At 37.4% G+C, this 18,548-nt stretch overlaps 2 protein-coding genes across 4 annotated transcripts; both read left to right on the top strand.

The window, feature by feature from the left end:
- The first annotated feature begins 1,876 nt into the window (after positions 1-1,876).
- Positions 1,877-4,971, top strand: LOC121656892 (zinc finger protein 706-like). 3 transcript variants are annotated; one of them, XM_042012111.1, is made up of 3 exons: positions 1,877-1,998; positions 3,922-4,057; positions 4,139-4,971. In XM_042012111.1, the coding sequence occupies exons 2-3, from the start codon at positions 3,923-3,925 to the stop codon at positions 4,232-4,234; spliced, it is 231 nt and encodes a 76-aa protein (XP_041868045.1). In that variant the 5' UTR covers positions 1,877-1,998; position 3,922; the 3' UTR covers positions 4,235-4,971. The 3 variants fall into 3 exon arrangements, with proteins under 3 accessions (XP_041868045.1, XP_041868046.1, XP_041868047.1); XM_042012112.1 differs by lacking the exon at positions 1,877-1,998 and adding an exon at positions 2,077-2,279; XM_042012113.1 differs by lacking the exon at positions 1,877-1,998 and adding an exon at positions 3,460-3,766.
- A 4,178-nt stretch (positions 4,972-9,149) lies between these two features.
- On the top strand, positions 9,150-18,185 carry LOC121656891 (14-3-3 protein beta/alpha-B-like). Its single transcript, XM_042012109.1, has 6 exons — positions 9,150-9,256; positions 11,451-11,758; positions 13,111-13,234; positions 15,312-15,475; positions 16,510-16,605; positions 16,702-18,185. The coding sequence occupies exons 2-6, from the start codon at positions 11,465-11,467 to the stop codon at positions 16,774-16,776; spliced, it is 753 nt and encodes a 250-aa protein (XP_041868043.1). The 5' UTR covers positions 9,150-9,256; positions 11,451-11,464; the 3' UTR covers positions 16,777-18,185.
- The last annotated feature ends 363 nt before the right edge of the window (positions 18,186-18,548 follow it).

Here is an 18,548-nt window from a genome sequence, read left to right on the forward strand (position 1 = left end):
GTTGTGGTCAGCCGATATTTCAGTGTGTATTGCGCAAGGTTGGCCAGTTTACCGGTTAGTTGTATTGCGGGTGACGTCATCTGGCAGAGTTTTATGTCACGGTCTTTGTAGTGGGTCTCCTGTCAACTGTATGAGCAATGTGTGCGTGAATGACCAGTGAGTATAACTAGCACACAACCTATATATATGTTATTTTTGGGATGACATACGGCGGGGTATTTTCTGTTATTTATGGCAAGTTCAGTACAGTAGTGAGATTGTTATTGCTGCAGCAAAATGCGCTGTAACTAGCGCAATGTAGTGTTTACCTAACGTGCAAAGCTAATGTTAACGCGGTACCGGAAGTAGCAAATGTAGACCTTCACAATAAGAGCGCTTTGCTAGTTCCGTTACCGGAAGTGCTCTTGCTATTATTGATGGTAGCTTGACCAGACTGAAAACTCTGTACTGAATGTTGTAGTGGGGGATTTAGTGTTTGTTTATTATATTGATCAAAGGGACATATGTTTTCAAGCTATTGGTTTGTGTTTATTTCTGGTTATATTATTTACCCTGACCTAAGTTATGTTTGTATTGTTCCTTATAGAAAAACCACACACAACTGAGAAATAAAGCGGAGTAGGAAACTCTACATCAGCCTCTCAGTCTTTACTAGCCCATACTTAAGAAGTGCTCTGGCCGGCACCCCTGTGTGAACTTGGTGATCAAACCCTGAGTCAGCACTTCCCAGCCAGTCCATTGCTTTCTCCATAACATACAGTGTTTATTGAAACAAAAACAAAAAATATATGCAGTGTACAAGTCAGAAATAAACAGAAAAATCACCTTATTAATCCCCTGAAGGTAATTTTATTTTCAATATCAATGATAAATATTTTGTATGAATACCTTTAGTTTCCACACAACCTGAACCCTATTGCCCAAGCTTTAATGTAATTTCTTTAATCTGTCTTCAGGAATAAATTTCCAGGCTGTTTGAGGGACATTTTAGAGCTATTCTTTGGATTCTGGCTTTTGTACAGTTCTCTGCAAAAACATGTCTACACTGTTTCAGTAAATTTGAGATCCAGTCTCTGTGGATGATTCATTAATCTGTAAGACTTTTAGCAGCTGATTTCAAACCATTTCCTGGGTTATTTGGCATAGTTCAGCTTTTTCTCTCTGATTCCCTTCCTTAAGAATAGCTTATGATGAGGCTTTAGTAGCCAGTGGATGGGTCACCTAAAAAAGCCTGGATGGGTCTCTGGTCCTGTGTCAGAATTTTACTGGATCTGTTCCCATTTCTAGCATCAATTTCTAGTACTACTAATGCTGTTCATCTGCTGTAGATACTTATTAAAACTGTACCTATTTCAGGGAAACCTCAATTACTTTGTTTTTCTTTTTTCTCCACAGTTTGTGAATGCAGACATGCAGATTAAGACATGCACAAATTTATCTCTGCCACTAGGGGGCAATGTTGCCAATGCCATGAAACCTCTCCACCAGCTCCCGCTGCATTCACAATTCCTATAGTCGGACAAATAATCGAGCCAATCATCATCATTTATTAATCATCATTTATCTCTATGCTTATTCCCATATGACTCCCCTGGTGTTCACAAAAACGGATTGCTTCGACAACGAAAACTTGAATTACTCCTGTTTGATCTTTCTCTTGCGATCACGGCTTTGTCTTGTAGATTTGGGATAATTTGTGTAGGTTATATTGTTATTCACTGAGTTCAGTTCGGTATACGGCTCCTAATATGTGGAACTTTCAACCAGTTTAATTTAGCGTAACACATATCTCACATGAAACCATAGTTACAGGTTTGTTAGCTGTCGAAATCATATAATTGCCACAATTACTGACTCTAGTGGGGATACATGAACGCATCACTGACGTTGACTTGTCAGTGAGAAAACAGCAGCTGTCACATTTGTAAGCGTGTGTATGTGTGGGGGGTGCGAGTGTCAGGACACCTTTTAAACGACACGTAGCAGTGTTTTTAAGAGGTAAGAACTGCTATCTTTACAAAAATATTTAGACTCTAATATAACGGTGCTTATACTAATGGTAACGTAAGCCTTAGGTTCAGTCAAATCAAACCACCATGTGGTCAGCCGGCTAGCTAACAGCAGAGGCTAGCATTCACCAACTTAATTGCTAACAATTCGATTAGCGAAACAAACTTGTATAACATGGACTTTCCTACCTACCTACACGTGCTTTCATAAGCGTAATACTTCTTTGTTAAGAAAGCAAAGATATGTGTGTTGTTTGTATTGCATACTAGGTGAGTGCAGTTCATATATCAAACTTAAAAGTGCAACTGTCAGCTAAGGTTAGATCAATTGTACTTTACTCAGTCACGACCCTTCACCTGCAGAAATATATTTCTGAAATCACCCCATAACGCAAATTTAACATCCCAGAACAAATAAAATGCTTTGTAAATATATTGCTGGTACAGGTTAACAGCTGCTACAAGTTAACAGCAAGTAACTAGCAGTCTTGACATGTTTCTAATTAATAAAACTTTAAACTGCTTAAGACAGGCGATTTATGTAGCGCACTCAGTACTTAATATTTATATATAATTCCAGTATGTTAGACTTGTTTACCACAAGGGAGAAGTGGTAATAACTCAACGGGGTAGGAGTCCTCAGTTCTTTCGTTTGTTAGCTTTATTGTTGTCATCCTCACCATCGCTTAAAACATGGGTTCAGACTGGGTGCTGCATTATTAAATTATCTGTAAGTATTTACATTTAAAACTTTAACTGTATGTGAGTAAAAATAGACGTTTGCATCAAAGTGTGATTGGAGTATTAAAGTAGAGTTAGTAGCTTAGTTCCTCTTGAAAGTACATATTACTACACATTATTGCATCAGTGTGTGAGCAGTATGCTACTGTTGCATTGAGTGCATTTGCTGGATGAGCAGTTGTTTACAGTGTTACAGCAGCACCACTTAAATCTTGGGCTGTCAGATGAATTATGAGAGTAAAAAAGATGTGACAACTGACTAAAATAAAAGTTTTTTTTTTCTGGAATGTCACAGAGAAGGAAGAAATGGTATCCAAGTAGAAATAATCAAGTAATAAAATTATACTTAAGTATTGTATATAGATATATTGCATAATTTTTGTTACCCTTCTCTGCAGCTGATTTTTTTTTACCTCTGGCATTTGAGTTACTATAAACATGCCACTAGAATGATTGCATTGCATTATGGGCATATAGAGACACTTTGGTGACAAACTGAAACCTTTATTTGCCTCATAAACTATGATGAAGCAAAAATCTTATTAAAGTGTCATTAATGGAGCACATGCTGGATGAGAGAAGCTACCTTTAGGTCCTCTAAAGTAACATTTAAACATGTAAATACCTGCAAGGAAAATAGAAAAAACATTGTTTTATCACATTTATAAAAAAGAATTTAAATAAATAAAATGGTTATGAAGTTAAGGATAACTTGGTGGCACAAGCTAGGAAAAACTTGATCCTATTCCAGGAATAAGATGAGGGTTTTTATGTTAGTTACATTCAGATTTAAGGTATTTGGAATTTAACTTGGCAGAAATACCAATATGGTGCATTGAATGTGCCCATTTGAATAAATCTGTGCACAGTCAAAAAGTTTCCCACTGGTCTGACTCACATCCAGGACCAGGTTTTATGGCCTTGGCTGCTGACTGTGTTTAACCAGAAGTAACTCTGTTTCTGTCCAGTACAAATCTGAGTTTGATCTAGCTTGCTCTGTGTGTTGCTAGCCAGTTGTGAGTACTTGGTTCTTTTTTTTTCTTGTTTTGTGTTTTTAAACCTTTACCTACATACAAAAAATGCACTACATTTCTTAAAATACTGATTATGATATTGTATTTCCCACAAGTCCTTAATTCTTTCCTTCTCCTCTGTTTTTTTTTTTCCCCAGTATGGCACGTGGGCACCAAAAGATTCAGTCACAACAGAAGAATGCCAAGAAGCAGGCAGAGATGAAGAAGTCCAAGGGTCATGATCAAAAGACTGCAGCCAAAGTGGCACTAGTATTTACCTGCTCTGTGTGCAAGGTAAATATGGCAAACTAGAGGCCACAACCTGGTTGGCACAGGTTTTCTATTTGTGTGTAACTGTTTGATCTCTTCCCATAGTCCCAGATGCCTGACCCAAAAACTTTCAAGCAGCACTTTGAGAGCAAGCACCCCAAATCCCCTCTTCCTCCTGAGTTAGAGGGAGTGGAGGCGTAAATGGCCATCCTGGATACCAAACTCCTAAAGGCCCCGAATCAACTCTGCACTTGACAGAAATGGATGATTTTATGTGGATGGATGATTTAACCAACATGAAGCAGTTGTCTGTCTTTTAACATGCCAGGTTGCCTTTGATGCAATGCTTCCTCCCGATCTTACATGTTTGTACTTGTATTTGAATACATGCAGGGCTACTGTAGACCTGTACGATCAATGAACACAGACTTGCTGCCTGGATATGTTGAGCATATGGGAGTATTTCTTGCTGCTAGTTGCTGTACCTCTTTATCCGAAGCTTTGGTGGATTTAACACTTACAGACAATATGCCACATGAGGTAAAATCACTATATCCTCACAAAGTATGGGTTTGGCTTGGGTGGGGCAATTCTGACTTTGTTGCACTTATAGCAATGAGAAAAGTGACCTCATTTATTTTAATAGTACTGTGAGTACTGAATCAAAAGGAGGCTATGACACCTTTTTTTTTCTAGTTTTACACACTGTAATTCATCCATAGCTCTGTCTGCGCCGTTATACTACAATCTTTCATTTAGATAAACTAATTTTGATGTAAGATCATAAAAATGTGAAACTTTGCCAGCCATTTTCAGTCTGCTGTACAAATTTGTTTGTTAATAAAGTCATATCATAGCCTGCCAGCAACATTTGTATGCTTGGAAAATTAATGGATGCTCCAATGATATACCATTTTATTAAATCTTACTTGATTGTATATCTGCCTTTTTTTAAATGGTCTAATATTTTTTTAGGACAAATGAAAAAGCATAAAATAATCACATTGTAATGGATACTGATATTTGAAAGAATCTGCCTCGTCTGGCCTGAGGGGGGGTCTTTCACGCTTTCACTGATACTTCATCTGTGCACAGTCTTGTTTTTCTGGCTTGGCGGATTGAAATATGTTTCACTTGCCTTACAGTCCAATGCTTTCCATCCAAAGTGACTGGGCTTCTGTGCTGCTCAGCCCACGCAATGTAAATCCCTTCCTGGGTATCAGCTGTCGATCTTTGTTAATGTGCAATAATAAATTGTATTGAAGAACAGTATTACTCAGAATCTTGAATATGCGACTGAAGGAAAGGCACCAGGACTCAGTAACTCAAAGCTGACTCGGACATTATCCCAGCAGGATGTGTTAATGGACTGTGACATTTTAAAAAGAATAAATTAAACTGCACTCTCCCTATAGTTATCCAGCAGTCCTGCAGCTCACACAAGCGTTTACATTTGCTCAACCTGAATATTATTATTAAAACATCTAATAAATGATATTAGATATACAGTGCCTTGACAAAGTATTCATACCCGTTGAACTTTTTTTTACATTTTACCACCTTAGAACCACAAACTTAATTTTTTTTTTAATTGATATTTTATGTGATCGACCAACACAACGTAGAACATAATTGTTAAATGGAACGGAAATGATATAGTTCTAAATTGTAAGCAAATAAAAATCTGAAAAATGCAGTATGCATTTGTATTCAGCTCCCCTGCGTCAGTCCTATGTAGAGTCTTTTGGGGTATGTTTCCACCAGCTTTGCACATCTAGATACTGACATTTTATGCCCATTCTTCTTTGCAAAATAGCTTAAGCTCAGCCAGATTGGATGGAAAGCGTCTGTGAACCAAAATTTTCAAGTCTTGCCACAGATGGTCATTAAGATTTAGGTCTGGACTTTGACTTGTCCATTCGAACACATGGATGTTCTTAGATCTAAACCATTCCATTGTAGCGGCGGCTTTGTGTTTAGGGTCATTGTCTTTCTGGAAGATGAATCTCCTTCCCAGTCAAGTCATTTGTAGCCTCAACAGGTTTTAATCCAGGATTGCCCACTATTTAGCTTCATCCATCTTCCCATCAACTGTGACCAGCTTCCCTGTCTCTGCTCAAGAAAAGCATCCCCATAGCATGATGCTGCCACCACCATGTTTCACAGTGGGGATGATGTGTTTAGGGTGATGAGCAGTGTTAGTTTTCCACGACACACAGCGCTTTGAATTTAGGCCAAAAAGTTCAGTTTTGGTCTCATCTGACCAAAGCACCTTCTCCCGCATGTTAGCGGCGTACCCTGCATGGCTTGTGGAAAACCGTAAACAGAACTTGTGCTTTTCTTTCAACAATGGCTTTCTTTATGCCACTCTTCCATAAAGGCCATATTTGTGGAGTTCATGACTTATAGTTGTCCTGTGGACAGATTCTCCCATCTGAGCTGTAGATTTCTGCAGCTCTTCCAGAGTGACCATGGGACTCTTAGCTTCTTCTTGTAACAGTGCTCTCCTTGCTCACTCTGTCAGTTTAGGTGGACGGCCATGTCTTGGTAGATTTGCACTTGTGCCGTACCTTTTCCATTTTTGGATGATGGATTGAACGGTGCTCCTTGAGATGCTCAAAGCTTGAGATATTTTTTTAATAACCTAACCCTGCTTTAAACTTCTCCACAACTTTATCCCTGACCTGTCTGGTTAGTTCCTTGGTCTTCATGATGCTGTTGTTCTCTAACAAACCGAACAGGTGTATTTATACTGTGAGTAAATTACACAAGGTGGGCTCAGTTTACTTCTGAAGGCAGTTGATTGTGCTGCTTTGTATTCAGGGGTATTAGAATACAAGGGGTTGAATACAAATGCACACCACACTTTTCAGATTTATATTAATTTAAAACCATTTTCATTCCACTTCACAATTATGTGCTACTTTGTGTTGGTCTATCACATAAAAACTCAACAAAATATATTCAAGTTTGTGATTGAATACTTTTTTGGGGCATTGTATTTTATATGTGATATTCTCACATTATTGGATCAGTGTTTCCTCCCATTAACTGACTGCAGAAAAAAGCTCAGACTTTTAATAAAAATGGTCTGAAAGTAAATCACTCAACTAGCCATTCATTTCCTTTTCTCCAGCTGCAACACATGGAGCAGTGCAAACTAAACTGAACAGGCTTTTTGTATGTTCAGACAACTCAGCTGTTGCATTTTATGTCAGCAGTTTGCCAGCCTGTTAAGGCCAGTTATTTTTTTTTTTAGTTTTTTTTTTCCTGGTCACATTTTAGTCATTTTCAGTTTCAAGGTCTTGGTTTCTTTTATTTTGACTACACAAAAGGAAAAAAAACCAAAACAAAACAAAAAAACAGGAGAGTCTGTGTTATGTTGCCTGTTGCTTTAAGGGTTTGGATGACTCGCCTCAATGAGTCATAACTTACATTGTTCTCCTGTCTCCTTACACATAATCCACATCCTTCCTTACCATCTGTAAACCTGTGAATGAACAAACATCACACATGTTCATTCATACAAACAGAAAAACCTGTGAATCAGAGTCTTTTGAAATATACTACTGGACCTACAAGGAAAAGATGAGCACTTGCACTAAATGAAATTAGTCATTTTAATTAGGTGAAGGCATTCTCCCCAGCTATAGAGCACCTATTTTCTAAGCACATATCTCAGTGTGAGCTCTTTCTATGCTGGTGGTAAAGTAACATTCAAAAGCTGCGGTTTAGGCCTCATGTGCAAATGGGCAAGACTAATCCAAACCAGATTATAGCAACCATTTATAGGATTCTTTCTTTTAAAAAGAGTAAGGTTTCTGAATCCTACTGTTCCATGGCACCGTGGTAACATTGCTCCTTTATTTTAATTGCTTCTGCAATGACTTGCATTTGTCATAATATTAAAATGTAAGTCTAACTGCAAAATCCCACCCAGAAACAATAAAAACACAGCACACCCTTGTGCAAATGTGCAAATAGCAAAGAAAAATTTGCAATGATGAAAGAATTATTGAGTACCCACTTCTTTATTTTTCCACACAAAATTCCTGTGTTTGATATTGTGGATCCAGTTATTTGTTAGTAACCAGATGGTGAGAGGGTGCCCAGCAAATGGCCCTGAGGACCCCATGTACAAATCTACTATTTTTACATGTTAAACCACAAATAATTGGTGGAACTGAATAAGCGGATGCTGTGACTGGTAAATTGGATGAGGGGAGAACAGTTATTTAAACATATAAAATACAATATGGATTCACCTAAAAGTTTTATTGAGCAGCCAAATATTTCTTTGCCTGGGAGATGATAAAGGATTTTAAAATTTTCCATATTTCTAATTTGTCCTTCAATGTAGGAAAATGTTGAACTATGATATGATATATATAATGGCTTGAAAATTGTTAAGGAACGTGACAGTGTGAGAAATTAATATTATTATGTGTGCACATGTATATAGTGATCTCGATTTTAATCTTAATTTTTTTTTATCGAAGCCTGATTAATATGACCCTATTTCATATTAGCATTCGTATTAATATGAATTATCTATATTAACATTTTTTATTTTATTATCAGTATTCATAATTAATATATTCATAATTCTGTTTCCACAGTAATTGACATTTGTATTATAAATTGAGCCACTCCGGGTAGCTTCAGTTCTTTTCTAGCTTCAATATCGTCTCATAAAGGATACTTGTTTTATAGTAGTAGGGAACTACGAATGTAACTACATATCCCACAAACCTTTGCAGCGTTCCATGAAACGCTCATCTACTTTAATTTTTTTTTCTTTTTTCTTCGCTCTCATACATTGATCTCATACATTGATAAGTGTATAACTTTTCAGAAACGGACCATTTTTGAAGTATTGAAATAAAGTGTCCCTTTTATTAAATTGTGACGGACGTTTTTTTATTATTATTATTTTTCTTAAATATACAAGACTTAATTTTGAATACAAATGAAAATTCATTATGTTGCTTGTAAAATATATTTTTAAAAAAATCATCAAATGTATATAAAATTCTAGCCACACGACTTTAATTTTTTTGCCTGCAATTTTGGTTGCCGTAGCAACTCAATTCGGACGTCATCCGTCCCGGTGCGACCCTGCTGCTCTGTCTTTGATTGGAGGGAAACCCCGTCGATGAGCGGGAGAGATCATCAGCTGTGCGGCCGGGAATCAGGAGCAACATCGTTAAACGACACTCGCAGGTTGGTTCACATTTATTTACATTTTAGAATCAGTGGAAATTTTTGACAAAATACCGGTAATTTTTCCCGCGTTCTCTGGCACGTTCATAATCCCGCACTGTCTAGCGTTTTTGAGTCTGTAGGTTGAAATAATTGATGCTCCGCTGCTCAGTCATTGTTCAGAGCTTGCTGAATGGGAAGCGCAAGTTGCTGCACGTTAACCCATCTATTCATCTGTTCGGCGTGTTCTGGAGAAAGCTTTTGGATGTACAAAAATGTCTTATGTGAATTAATCAACCTAAAATGTATATATAATATTTGCAAAACCAACATCTCTGGTTTGTTTTCCGGGAAGCGAAAAAGGGCGTTCACTGTGAACTGAAGTAAGCTAGGCTCCTTTCATTCCAGTGCTATCGATTCATTGACACAGTTATTGTTCCATCTGCCCATTTGTAGCGTTGCTAACATTATTATTATTATTTACTTTTTACATTAAACTCTTGAAATGAAACATCCTAATATTAAAAAAGGGTGTGTTTTTTTTAATGAGCATTTTCTGTCCGGATATAGTACAAGCTTGGTGGGCAGGTGTGTGTGTGTTTGTGTTTGTGTGTGTGTGTGTGTGTGTGTGTGTGTGGGTAGGTAGGTAGGTGACGTGAAACTGGGTGGCCGACATTCCTTACAAGGGCGCAGGTGCCTGGGTGGTGGGAAATGTGTTTTTTTTTTCTGGTGAAAAGCTGGACTTCTTGTTTTATATATGTTTGTTAATTTAATACTTAATATTGTAACTAGTTGCTTCCTAAAACCATAACCGTGTCATTTTATATACTTTGAAACTGTGATGTTGTTTTTTAGAAAATAATGTACCTGAAGGCAGCACAAAGTATTGTTTAAGCACTGACACTGTAACTACGTGCTATATATATATCCATTTGATAGGACACAAAATTGATGGTAGTGTAACAGAGAAAGTGTGAGTGTCTGCAGTGTATCTTGGTTGTTGCTATAACGTGCGGCCACACAGCTGATTTTTCCTGATCATTTGAATAGGCACCACAAAACTCATTACAAGTGCATTTCCTGATCCTATTGACTTCAAAATGCAAAGAAAAAGTCATAACCTTTTTCAATCAATGGCCTGGAATGATAAATTCAGTTGCATCAACAGGGCTGAGTCAGTTAACTGTATTAAACTCAATAATATTCCCTTCAGATTCACTTTAAAACCAGCTGTGATGTTTTCATGTTTCACATCAAGTGGATTGTATTCTCCAAGCATTTTAACCAATATAGTTTTAGCCGTTGTTTTAAAATGTTTATTTTCTGTGCAGATGCACTCAACAAAATTACATCAGTCATTGAATTAGATCTGTTGCAAAAAATGAGTCATCTGGACGTTTTAAAATATAGCAGTAAATTGAATAAAACATCATTTTCCTGTGTCTTCCAGCTCTGTTTATTGATCACTAATGAAAAAAGCATTTACATCTCAGACATCTTGAATAGTTTATGTGACATTTCATTTTATTTTTCTACTTCAAATTTAAATCTAGAAAGTAAATTACTTAATATTTTAAAATCCACACTGACAATAAAATATATATTTATATTAAATATATATTTTGATCATTTTGAGGCACAATGAAAACATGCAAAGCTACACTCCATTCTTCATGCTCCATTTCTCATGCTATTTATTTATCTTAAAGTCCAGGACTATATTTTGAAATTTCAAATGTTACTTTCTAGGATTTTATCAGTAGCGTAAACCGGGTCTGTGCGATGCTGAGCTTAGAGGGGCTGAGGTCATTTTTAACATAAAACCACTTTCATAAAAGTTTCTGTGCACACACCCAAATTCAATAAGCATTGTTTGAAAGGGAAATACTGATGGATTACAGCATAAACCGAGTAATCAGAAGCATTATGAATTTTGGTCTCATGTAATTTTTTCCAAAGATATTAGTGAATAGTTTATGAAGCCCTAGTTATCCTGTGTTTCCCATTTTTGTGTAATCTAATGGATTTTTTTAAACGTGGGTGCTACTTGAGTCACATAACTTAAATAAATACTAAAGAAACCATGTTGCATAAGAAGAACAAGATGTTTACTTGTAATGTTGTCATTCATGTTGAGTGATGAAATCCCTTTGTCTCCTCTCTTTCTCCTGTCCTGTTTGTTCTTGACTTCCTCTGTCCTCCCTTCCTTCCTCAGCCCAAACAGAAGCCATGGCAGACAAGGAGGAGCTGGTCCAGAAAGCCAAACTTGCAGAGCAGGCTGAGCGCTACGATGACATGGCTGCAGCCATGAAGGCTGTCACAGAGGAGGGCTCGGAGCTCAACAACGAGGAGCGCAACCTGCTCTCGGTCGCCTACAAGAATGTGGTAGGGGCAAGGAGGTCCTCGTGGAGGGTGGTGTCCAGCATGGAGCAGAAGTCTGATGATGGCGCCAAGACCGCACTGGCAAAGGAGTACAGAGGGAAAATTGAGAAGGAGCTGAATGACATCTGCAAGGAAGTTCTGGTAAGGAGAGGGGCGAAGATGGTGGAAAGAAATGGCGAGTAGATGGGGGGGCTGGTTTAAATGTAAAATTAATGTTGAGATAGCAGAAGTGATCTCCATCCAATCTTTTACAGCAGGACTTGTGGTCTGACCAGGTCTTCTTCTCAGAGATGGATAAGTTGTGGTTAGTTAGTGTAACATATTTACCTCATAGACTGCTTGTAAAAAGGTCATAAAACAATGTCCACCCCGTTTACACCCTGTTCTCCTGTTATGAATAGATTAAAGGAGATTTTAATCTCCATTTCTGACTCCAGTGATTATCACGAAATAAAGGGTTAAAAAAATGCTCATAACTGAGCAGCCAGGTTGAATGATGATTTTTACACAGTACCGACACCTACTGGCTCACTGTGGTAATTGTGTGAATGTGTTGAAGTATATTTAGTTGGGGACAGTGTAAACCTTTTGTTTAAAAAGATTCAAAATAGTCTGCAGCGTGTTAGCCTTCTCCTTAGATCAGTCACTATCAGCTTAGTAGACTCTACTAGAAATCAGGAGTGAATCCCATTCAGAAGTTTAGTGTCAAGAGTATTCATACCAAACTCTGCCAGTAGAAATAACAAAGGTTTTATAGTATGGTGAAAAATAATAAAATATATTTGGCAGGGAAAAACCACTAATAAAAATTAGAACTCTACAGCTACCAGGAGTCAAAGGGGGATTGGCCTTGTAAAGAATTAAGTGAAATTGGTGCAATCCTGCCTGAAGAGTGAACTGGGAAAAACACTGAGTATCGCAAATCAACCAACATTCCTATACAGGCCGTTATTAATGATAAAAAAAACTGATAAAACGTCGTAGGGAGGAGCTGAATTCATGGCTGGGTTTATCCCTCAAAACTTGGTTTGAGGTTATATAAAAAGCCTCCTGACAGGTAAGTATGGTACTTCAGTGGAATACACATTACTCACACTTTACACCTAATACAGTAGATCAGAGGTTCAGCATATGGGGTTTTTGGGAACTTTTTAAAAAGAGGTTTATTAAAAGTTTTCAGGAGCTAAAGAAACAATACGGTTTAAACAATCAGGAATTATACAGATATCTTTAGATGAGGTATTATATGGAGCAGACTTTTAAAAAGCTCTATTTAAATGGGGTAGAGTCAGGAACTATAAAACTGTATTTATTTTGGTGTATGGATTCCTTTGGAATAAATGTGAAACATAAAATTTAAAGGCTCAAGCTTCACACTAAACATACCTGTCTAAATGTGTGCCCTCCAATAAGCTGACTTATAGTTTGTAGCTGATCTTTGTGTCGAGTTCCACTCATTTGATATCCTAAAGTTTCACTCATATCACTTGCAGGATCTTCTTGACAAATATCTGATCCCCAAAGCGACACCTGCTGACAGCAAAGTCTTCTACCTAAAGATGAAGGGAGACTACTACCGCTACCTAGCTGAGGTGGCCACTGGAGAGGACAAGGAAGGTAAATAAAGCTCAACTTATAATTAGGGCTGTCAAAAATACGGCGTTAACTAGTTTATGTAATTAACTGCTTTAAAATTTTTAACGCATGCACAGCATGACAAGCCCCATACATCCGTTATTTCTCTGTTATGACGGCGGGACGTGGAGACATTATGGGAAAGATCAGCCGGGTGGCTCTATGGATGGACATAAGAATAAACACAGCGTTAATGGAGCAACTGTGGGGAATGAGGGTGTTTTAACACATACTCTTTTTCTGGTGAGAGGGTTCCACATCCGCATTTTTCCCGCAGTCTTTTTGAAACTTGCGACATCCAGCTGCGTTTCGCACCAACGTTTCTGCTCTAGTGGATCTCTGGTTGTCGGTGATCAGCTGATCTGCTTTGTTCTGTTTATCGTTCAGCTGAGAAAGAGGAAACTAGCGGTTCATGGTTCACACAGTCGCATATTTACTCAAAAGTATTGTTTTTGGCAGGACATTCTCTAACACAGTAGTTGACTGGTGGTAAACAGGGTTTATGCTTCAGCTATGCAGGGGCGGATCTACCAAAGTTCTGATGGGGGGCCGGGCAGGAGCACTGAGCAGGAAAAGGGGGGGCACAAATGAGACCTTTTTTTAGGTCTAGATTTTATTTTAAAAATTTAATAGATTATTACAACTGAACTGATCATCTTATGTAAAAAGAAAACGTGTGATGTAAAACAAACAGCCGACGATAATTGTTTACTTTGGGTGATGCTGCTGTAGGACTTTTATCACTGCTGCACAAAGACTCAGACTTGAACGATAAAAGGAAAACCGTGTTTTTATCCATATCATCAGTTTTATCAGTTTCTTCATCAGTGTTGGCTGTTTAACTTCAGTCGACACATCTGCTGGTTTTATTACAGATATGATCACCATGGAGACAGTTGGTGAGATGATGATCTATAAATTCTGCATTATGATCTTGAACATGGTAGAGATGATTTAGAGCAACAAATAGAAGTACATGCTGCATTTACACTCCCCTGGACATCTGATGTTTACACAAGGGAAGCTCAGCTAACAGTAAATATTTGTAGCATTGTCTCTTTTTGTTGATACAATACAGTAAAAGCCCTACTTATAATTAAATTATGCTCTGCACATACAACAATATCTCACTAAAAACTCAAGCTGCTGTCTGATCAGGTCTGTTTCTGAGCAGTGGTGTGTTACACATCCGTTGGATTGATGGGAAGTATGTTCTGATTAAGGGTCCCATAAATCCTTCACAGCATGAGACACTTGGCTTGTTTCAGGTGTTTGTGGCCAGAATACTGACATCCTCGTTGTCCTTGACCTACAGCTGTCAGCCATAATGCAGGCATGGGTTGCTGCTGGGTTGTCATGGCAACAGGAGCAGCACTAGGGTGTTGGCTGCTATTGGTTGCCAGGAGGTGTTTGAGTTTATTTGGTGGCAGTGGGAGCTGTCAGGGATGTTTGTTTCCTTTCTATTTTTAATTTCAGGTTGATTGATTCATTTCTGCTGGCATGTTGATTTATGTAGTTCCTTCAGCAGCATTTTCACTATGAAAATTACCAAATAATTGAGAGCAATGAGTTGTCTCCGTAAGAGTTTGGTTTGTTGGAAGTCTTGTTTAGTCCTTGAGTGTAATTTTTAGTGTAATACTTTGCGAGTCACTGTCACTGGGGTACTTTATTATCTTATAAAGGGGTTATCCTGACAAATATACATTTAAATTAAAGTTCCTTTGTTTATAAAACATCTTAGCCTGTAGATGATTTTGTCTTTGTCTTTTTTAACATTAAGCAAATCTTTTTAGGGTAGAGCTGACAGGAAGTTTTCTTTTTCATACGTTTCTGTTATTAGTTTTGGAACGGGCAGACCTCTATTATCACACATATACAGATTAAAATGTATGTGTGCTGATAAAAGTACCCTTTTTCTGTTCCAAAATACACATACTAATAAAGATGGTTTTGGTTGCCAGTAATGTTATTTAATAAGACTGATACTTAGATGTTGAACAAGGAATTTTAGTGAACGAACTTCTCTTTCCTAATCATAATCTTTTTCATTGTTGTGAAGCCATCATCAATAACTCACAAGAAGCCTACCAGAAGGCATTGGATATCAGCACCAAAGAAATGCCACCCACACATCCCATCCGCCTGGGCCTTGCTCTTAACTTCTCTGTCTTCTACTATGAGATTGTCAATTCACCTGACAAGGCCTGCCAACTGGCCAAATCGGTAAGAATCCTCATACGCTGATATATAGATTTTTTTTTTTTCCTCCCCAATTTAGCTTAATAAAACCCTGCATTTTGTCCATAACTGAAGGACTGGTCCTGGAACTGATGAGCAGTATTTAAGCTAAAGCTTTATACAAGGCCAACCAGCAGATAGCAGTATTTTAATAATTAACTAAAATGACAGATCAGTTATTTTTTCCACACACGTCTCTCCAGTAAAAAAAATTATTTTGATAATACCGTTGAAAACATCGCGTGGACTGTTTATTAGAGTAGTTTTTGAGTCTTTGGCACCTTTTTGTTGGTAAAAGGCAAATCACACAATAAATGTCTTGACCTACACAGCAGTGTCCTGTTTGTGAAACTTGTTAAAGTGAAGATCATATTGAAGTTATAACATTCACTGAGAACTTGAGCAACTTTACAACTTTCCTGTGTACATGTTAATGTCCAGGTTTCTGATGGATGAGCAGTTCTGACATCGAAACAGGGCTCTTAACTGTTGTTTTTATTATGGACAAAAATGGTGCACCAGGTAGAACCATATAGAGGTTGGTAATGAGCTGCATGCGAACAGTGGGTCTTAATGTGACTTACAAGTTAAATGCCAAACAAGGTGCTGCAAACAGACTAAATCTGCCACAGTTTGTTCTCTCTAGCAGAGCCTGGAACAGTTTATTTCCTTACAACTGTGTATTTTGTTTTTCTGATTTTTCTTTCAGCATGAAATGGACTACCTCCTAAATTTTGCAATACAACCAGTAGTTAAATGATAATTATTTACAAAAGGAAATATTTAATTAAATGTCTATTAAAATGAAAACATATTTAGTCTTTGAGCGTGTAAAATAATTACATTGTGTGAATGCTGAGCATGAACAAAGTTATTTATCACTTTTAAATCATTCTTTTATGATTTGTTTATCGTGTGTGTCTTCTTTTATTGTAGAAAAACATGGGTTTTCAGTCAGACCAGCATGTATAAATTCTTTTTAAGCTATGTTTGCTGACGAGCATCTCTTTCTCTTGCAGGCCTTTGACGAGGCCATTGCCATGCTGGACTCCCTCAACAGCGACTCTTACAAAGACAGCACCTTGATCATGCAGCTCCTCCGTGACAATCTGACAGTGAGTGTCCAGTCCTCATATTCACTGTTTACATCATTTGCAGTGGTTTCCCTCTTTGATCATCTGCTAAATCCTGTGTCCTGTGCTGTGTTGCAGCTGTGGATGTCAGACGCACAGGGTGAGGGCGAGGGTGAAGGAGAGGAGACGGAGCGGGCAGCTGAGAAGAACTGAACTTCAGAAAAGGGAGAAAAAAAAAAAAACAACAAAAACAAACACATTTTTTACCTCTCACCAGCCTAAGTTGTGTGTGTGTGCGGTTGTGTGTGCACATACATGCACAGATATGTATGTTTACACTCCACTCACAATGTGTAAAAGTACAGTATGTTTGTGCAGATACATTGAAGTGTGTGTGTGGTAATTGTATGAGCACCTCCACAGAGAAATGAATGGAACAGACTTGTTTTTTCTTTCGAACATAACTCATCGTGTGAACCAGTTGGATGTTCATTTTTGTCAGCTTTAGTCCGAATGACATCCTTACTTTAGATACAAATCTGCCCAATTCTCTTCAACATTACTCACTGTAGCAAACTGCTGCTGTTGCAGGAAATTAAAAAAAAAAGAGAGAGAGAATTTGTATGTTTTTACTTGAACATTTACAACCTTTGTTACACTCTGGTCAACAAAACTCTGTTGAAGCTACTGGAAAAAAACAAAAAAAAAACTAAATTCACTAAATTATACAACTGACTAGGAGTGATCATGTACTGTCAGCAGGTATTTATTGCTTTTGTTAAAGATCTATTAACGTAGTGCTTGTATCCATCCTGCCCTGTTGGTGTACAGTGTAGCAGGTAGTGTTTCTATGGATGGTACATGTGTCATGATTCAATGGGTTGTGTGTGCATTCAGGCATAGAAAATGTTTTCTGTATGAATGGCCTCTTAAACTTTGGTTAATTTTTTTTTTTTTTCCTTTTTTTTGTGAGAGGATTATATTCCACAGTGACATGTGTTGACATTTTCCTGCAGTTTTGCATACAACATGACAAGGTTTAGACAGTTTAAGATAACGTGAACAACTTGATAAAAATGGCTTGATACTGTAACTTTTTTGATATTTTATCCTTTCAGCAGTGCAAAGGATACTATTGCCATGTGGTTTTATGTGGCTTTCTACTCTTTTTCTATTCATGTGGTTTTTGTATTTTCTTTTTGTGTATTTTTTTATTAATTTTGACTGGATTTCACTCCTGGAATGTATGAGGTTGTCAGTAGTATGGTGTGAGGGTTAGGCATGCTTTGAAACTGGCTTTTTTTTTGTTTTGTTTTTTTTTTTCTTTGCTTAGAATTGAACTTTAACCTGGTGGTTTACAGTAACATTTGCCTGTTTTGAAAGTGCACCATGAAAAGACAAAGTAAAACCATGCTAAGTATAAAACTGATTATTAAAGTATCTTGGTAGAAAGCTGCATCAAAGCCATTTTGTAGTTACAAAGTAGAGCCAGTTTCTTCTAATTACAGTGTCTTGGTTTTTAAAAAAAAGATGGGATGCAGGATTTAAAATTTGCCAGTTACACTCTGAGTACGTTACTTGGTTATGTGCTTTCATGTAAGTGGAAATAAAACATTCAAATTGAGCGTACTTTGTTCTCTTTTCTATTTACACACATTTTTTTACAGTCTTTGAGAGACTTTGTTGGTTTATAAACTGAATATTCAAACCAGCAAAACATCACAGTGATCATGCTGAGATATTAATGATTGTTTTAAGTGACTCCTAATTGTCATCAAGATCAGGCTTCACTGAACACAAACTATAGCTTCGGCTGATTTCTCAAATCTAGATCAGACAAAATCCCCCATCTGTATTCATAAAAATTTGAGTTCATGACCAAATTCACATTTAAAGTCTGTCACATGTAGGACATGATGTTGCAGCAAATTTTTTTTTTACAGATGCATGCTTTCACTAGACGTGCTACCCTTTACAGATGACTG

This window comes from Melanotaenia boesemani, chromosome 17, assembly GCF_017639745.1.
Source record: "Melanotaenia boesemani isolate fMelBoe1 chromosome 17, fMelBoe1.pri, whole genome shotgun sequence".
Lineage (NCBI taxonomy): Eukaryota > Metazoa > Chordata > Actinopteri > Atheriniformes > Melanotaeniidae > Melanotaenia > Melanotaenia boesemani.

Excerpts from the sequence above, each read along its gene's own strand:
- LOC121656892 (XM_042012111.1), top strand. The coding sequence starts at position 3,923 with ATGGCACGTGGGCACCAAAAGATTCAGTCACAACAGAAGAATGCCAAG. Across the intron at positions 4,058-4,138 it reads TTACCTGCTCTGTGTGCAAG|TCCCAGATGCCTGACCCAAA; the intron begins GTAAATATGGCA and ends CTCTTCCCATAG.
- LOC121656891 (XM_042012109.1), top strand. The coding sequence starts at position 11,465 with ATGGCAGACAAGGAGGAGCTGGTCCAGAAAGCCAAACTTGCAGAGCAG. Across the intron at positions 11,759-13,110 it reads ACATCTGCAAGGAAGTTCTG|GATCTTCTTGACAAATATCT; the intron begins GTAAGGAGAGGG and ends TATCACTTGCAG. Across the intron at positions 15,476-16,509 it reads CCTGCCAACTGGCCAAATCG|GCCTTTGACGAGGCCATTGC; the intron begins GTAAGAATCCTC and ends TTTCTCTTGCAG.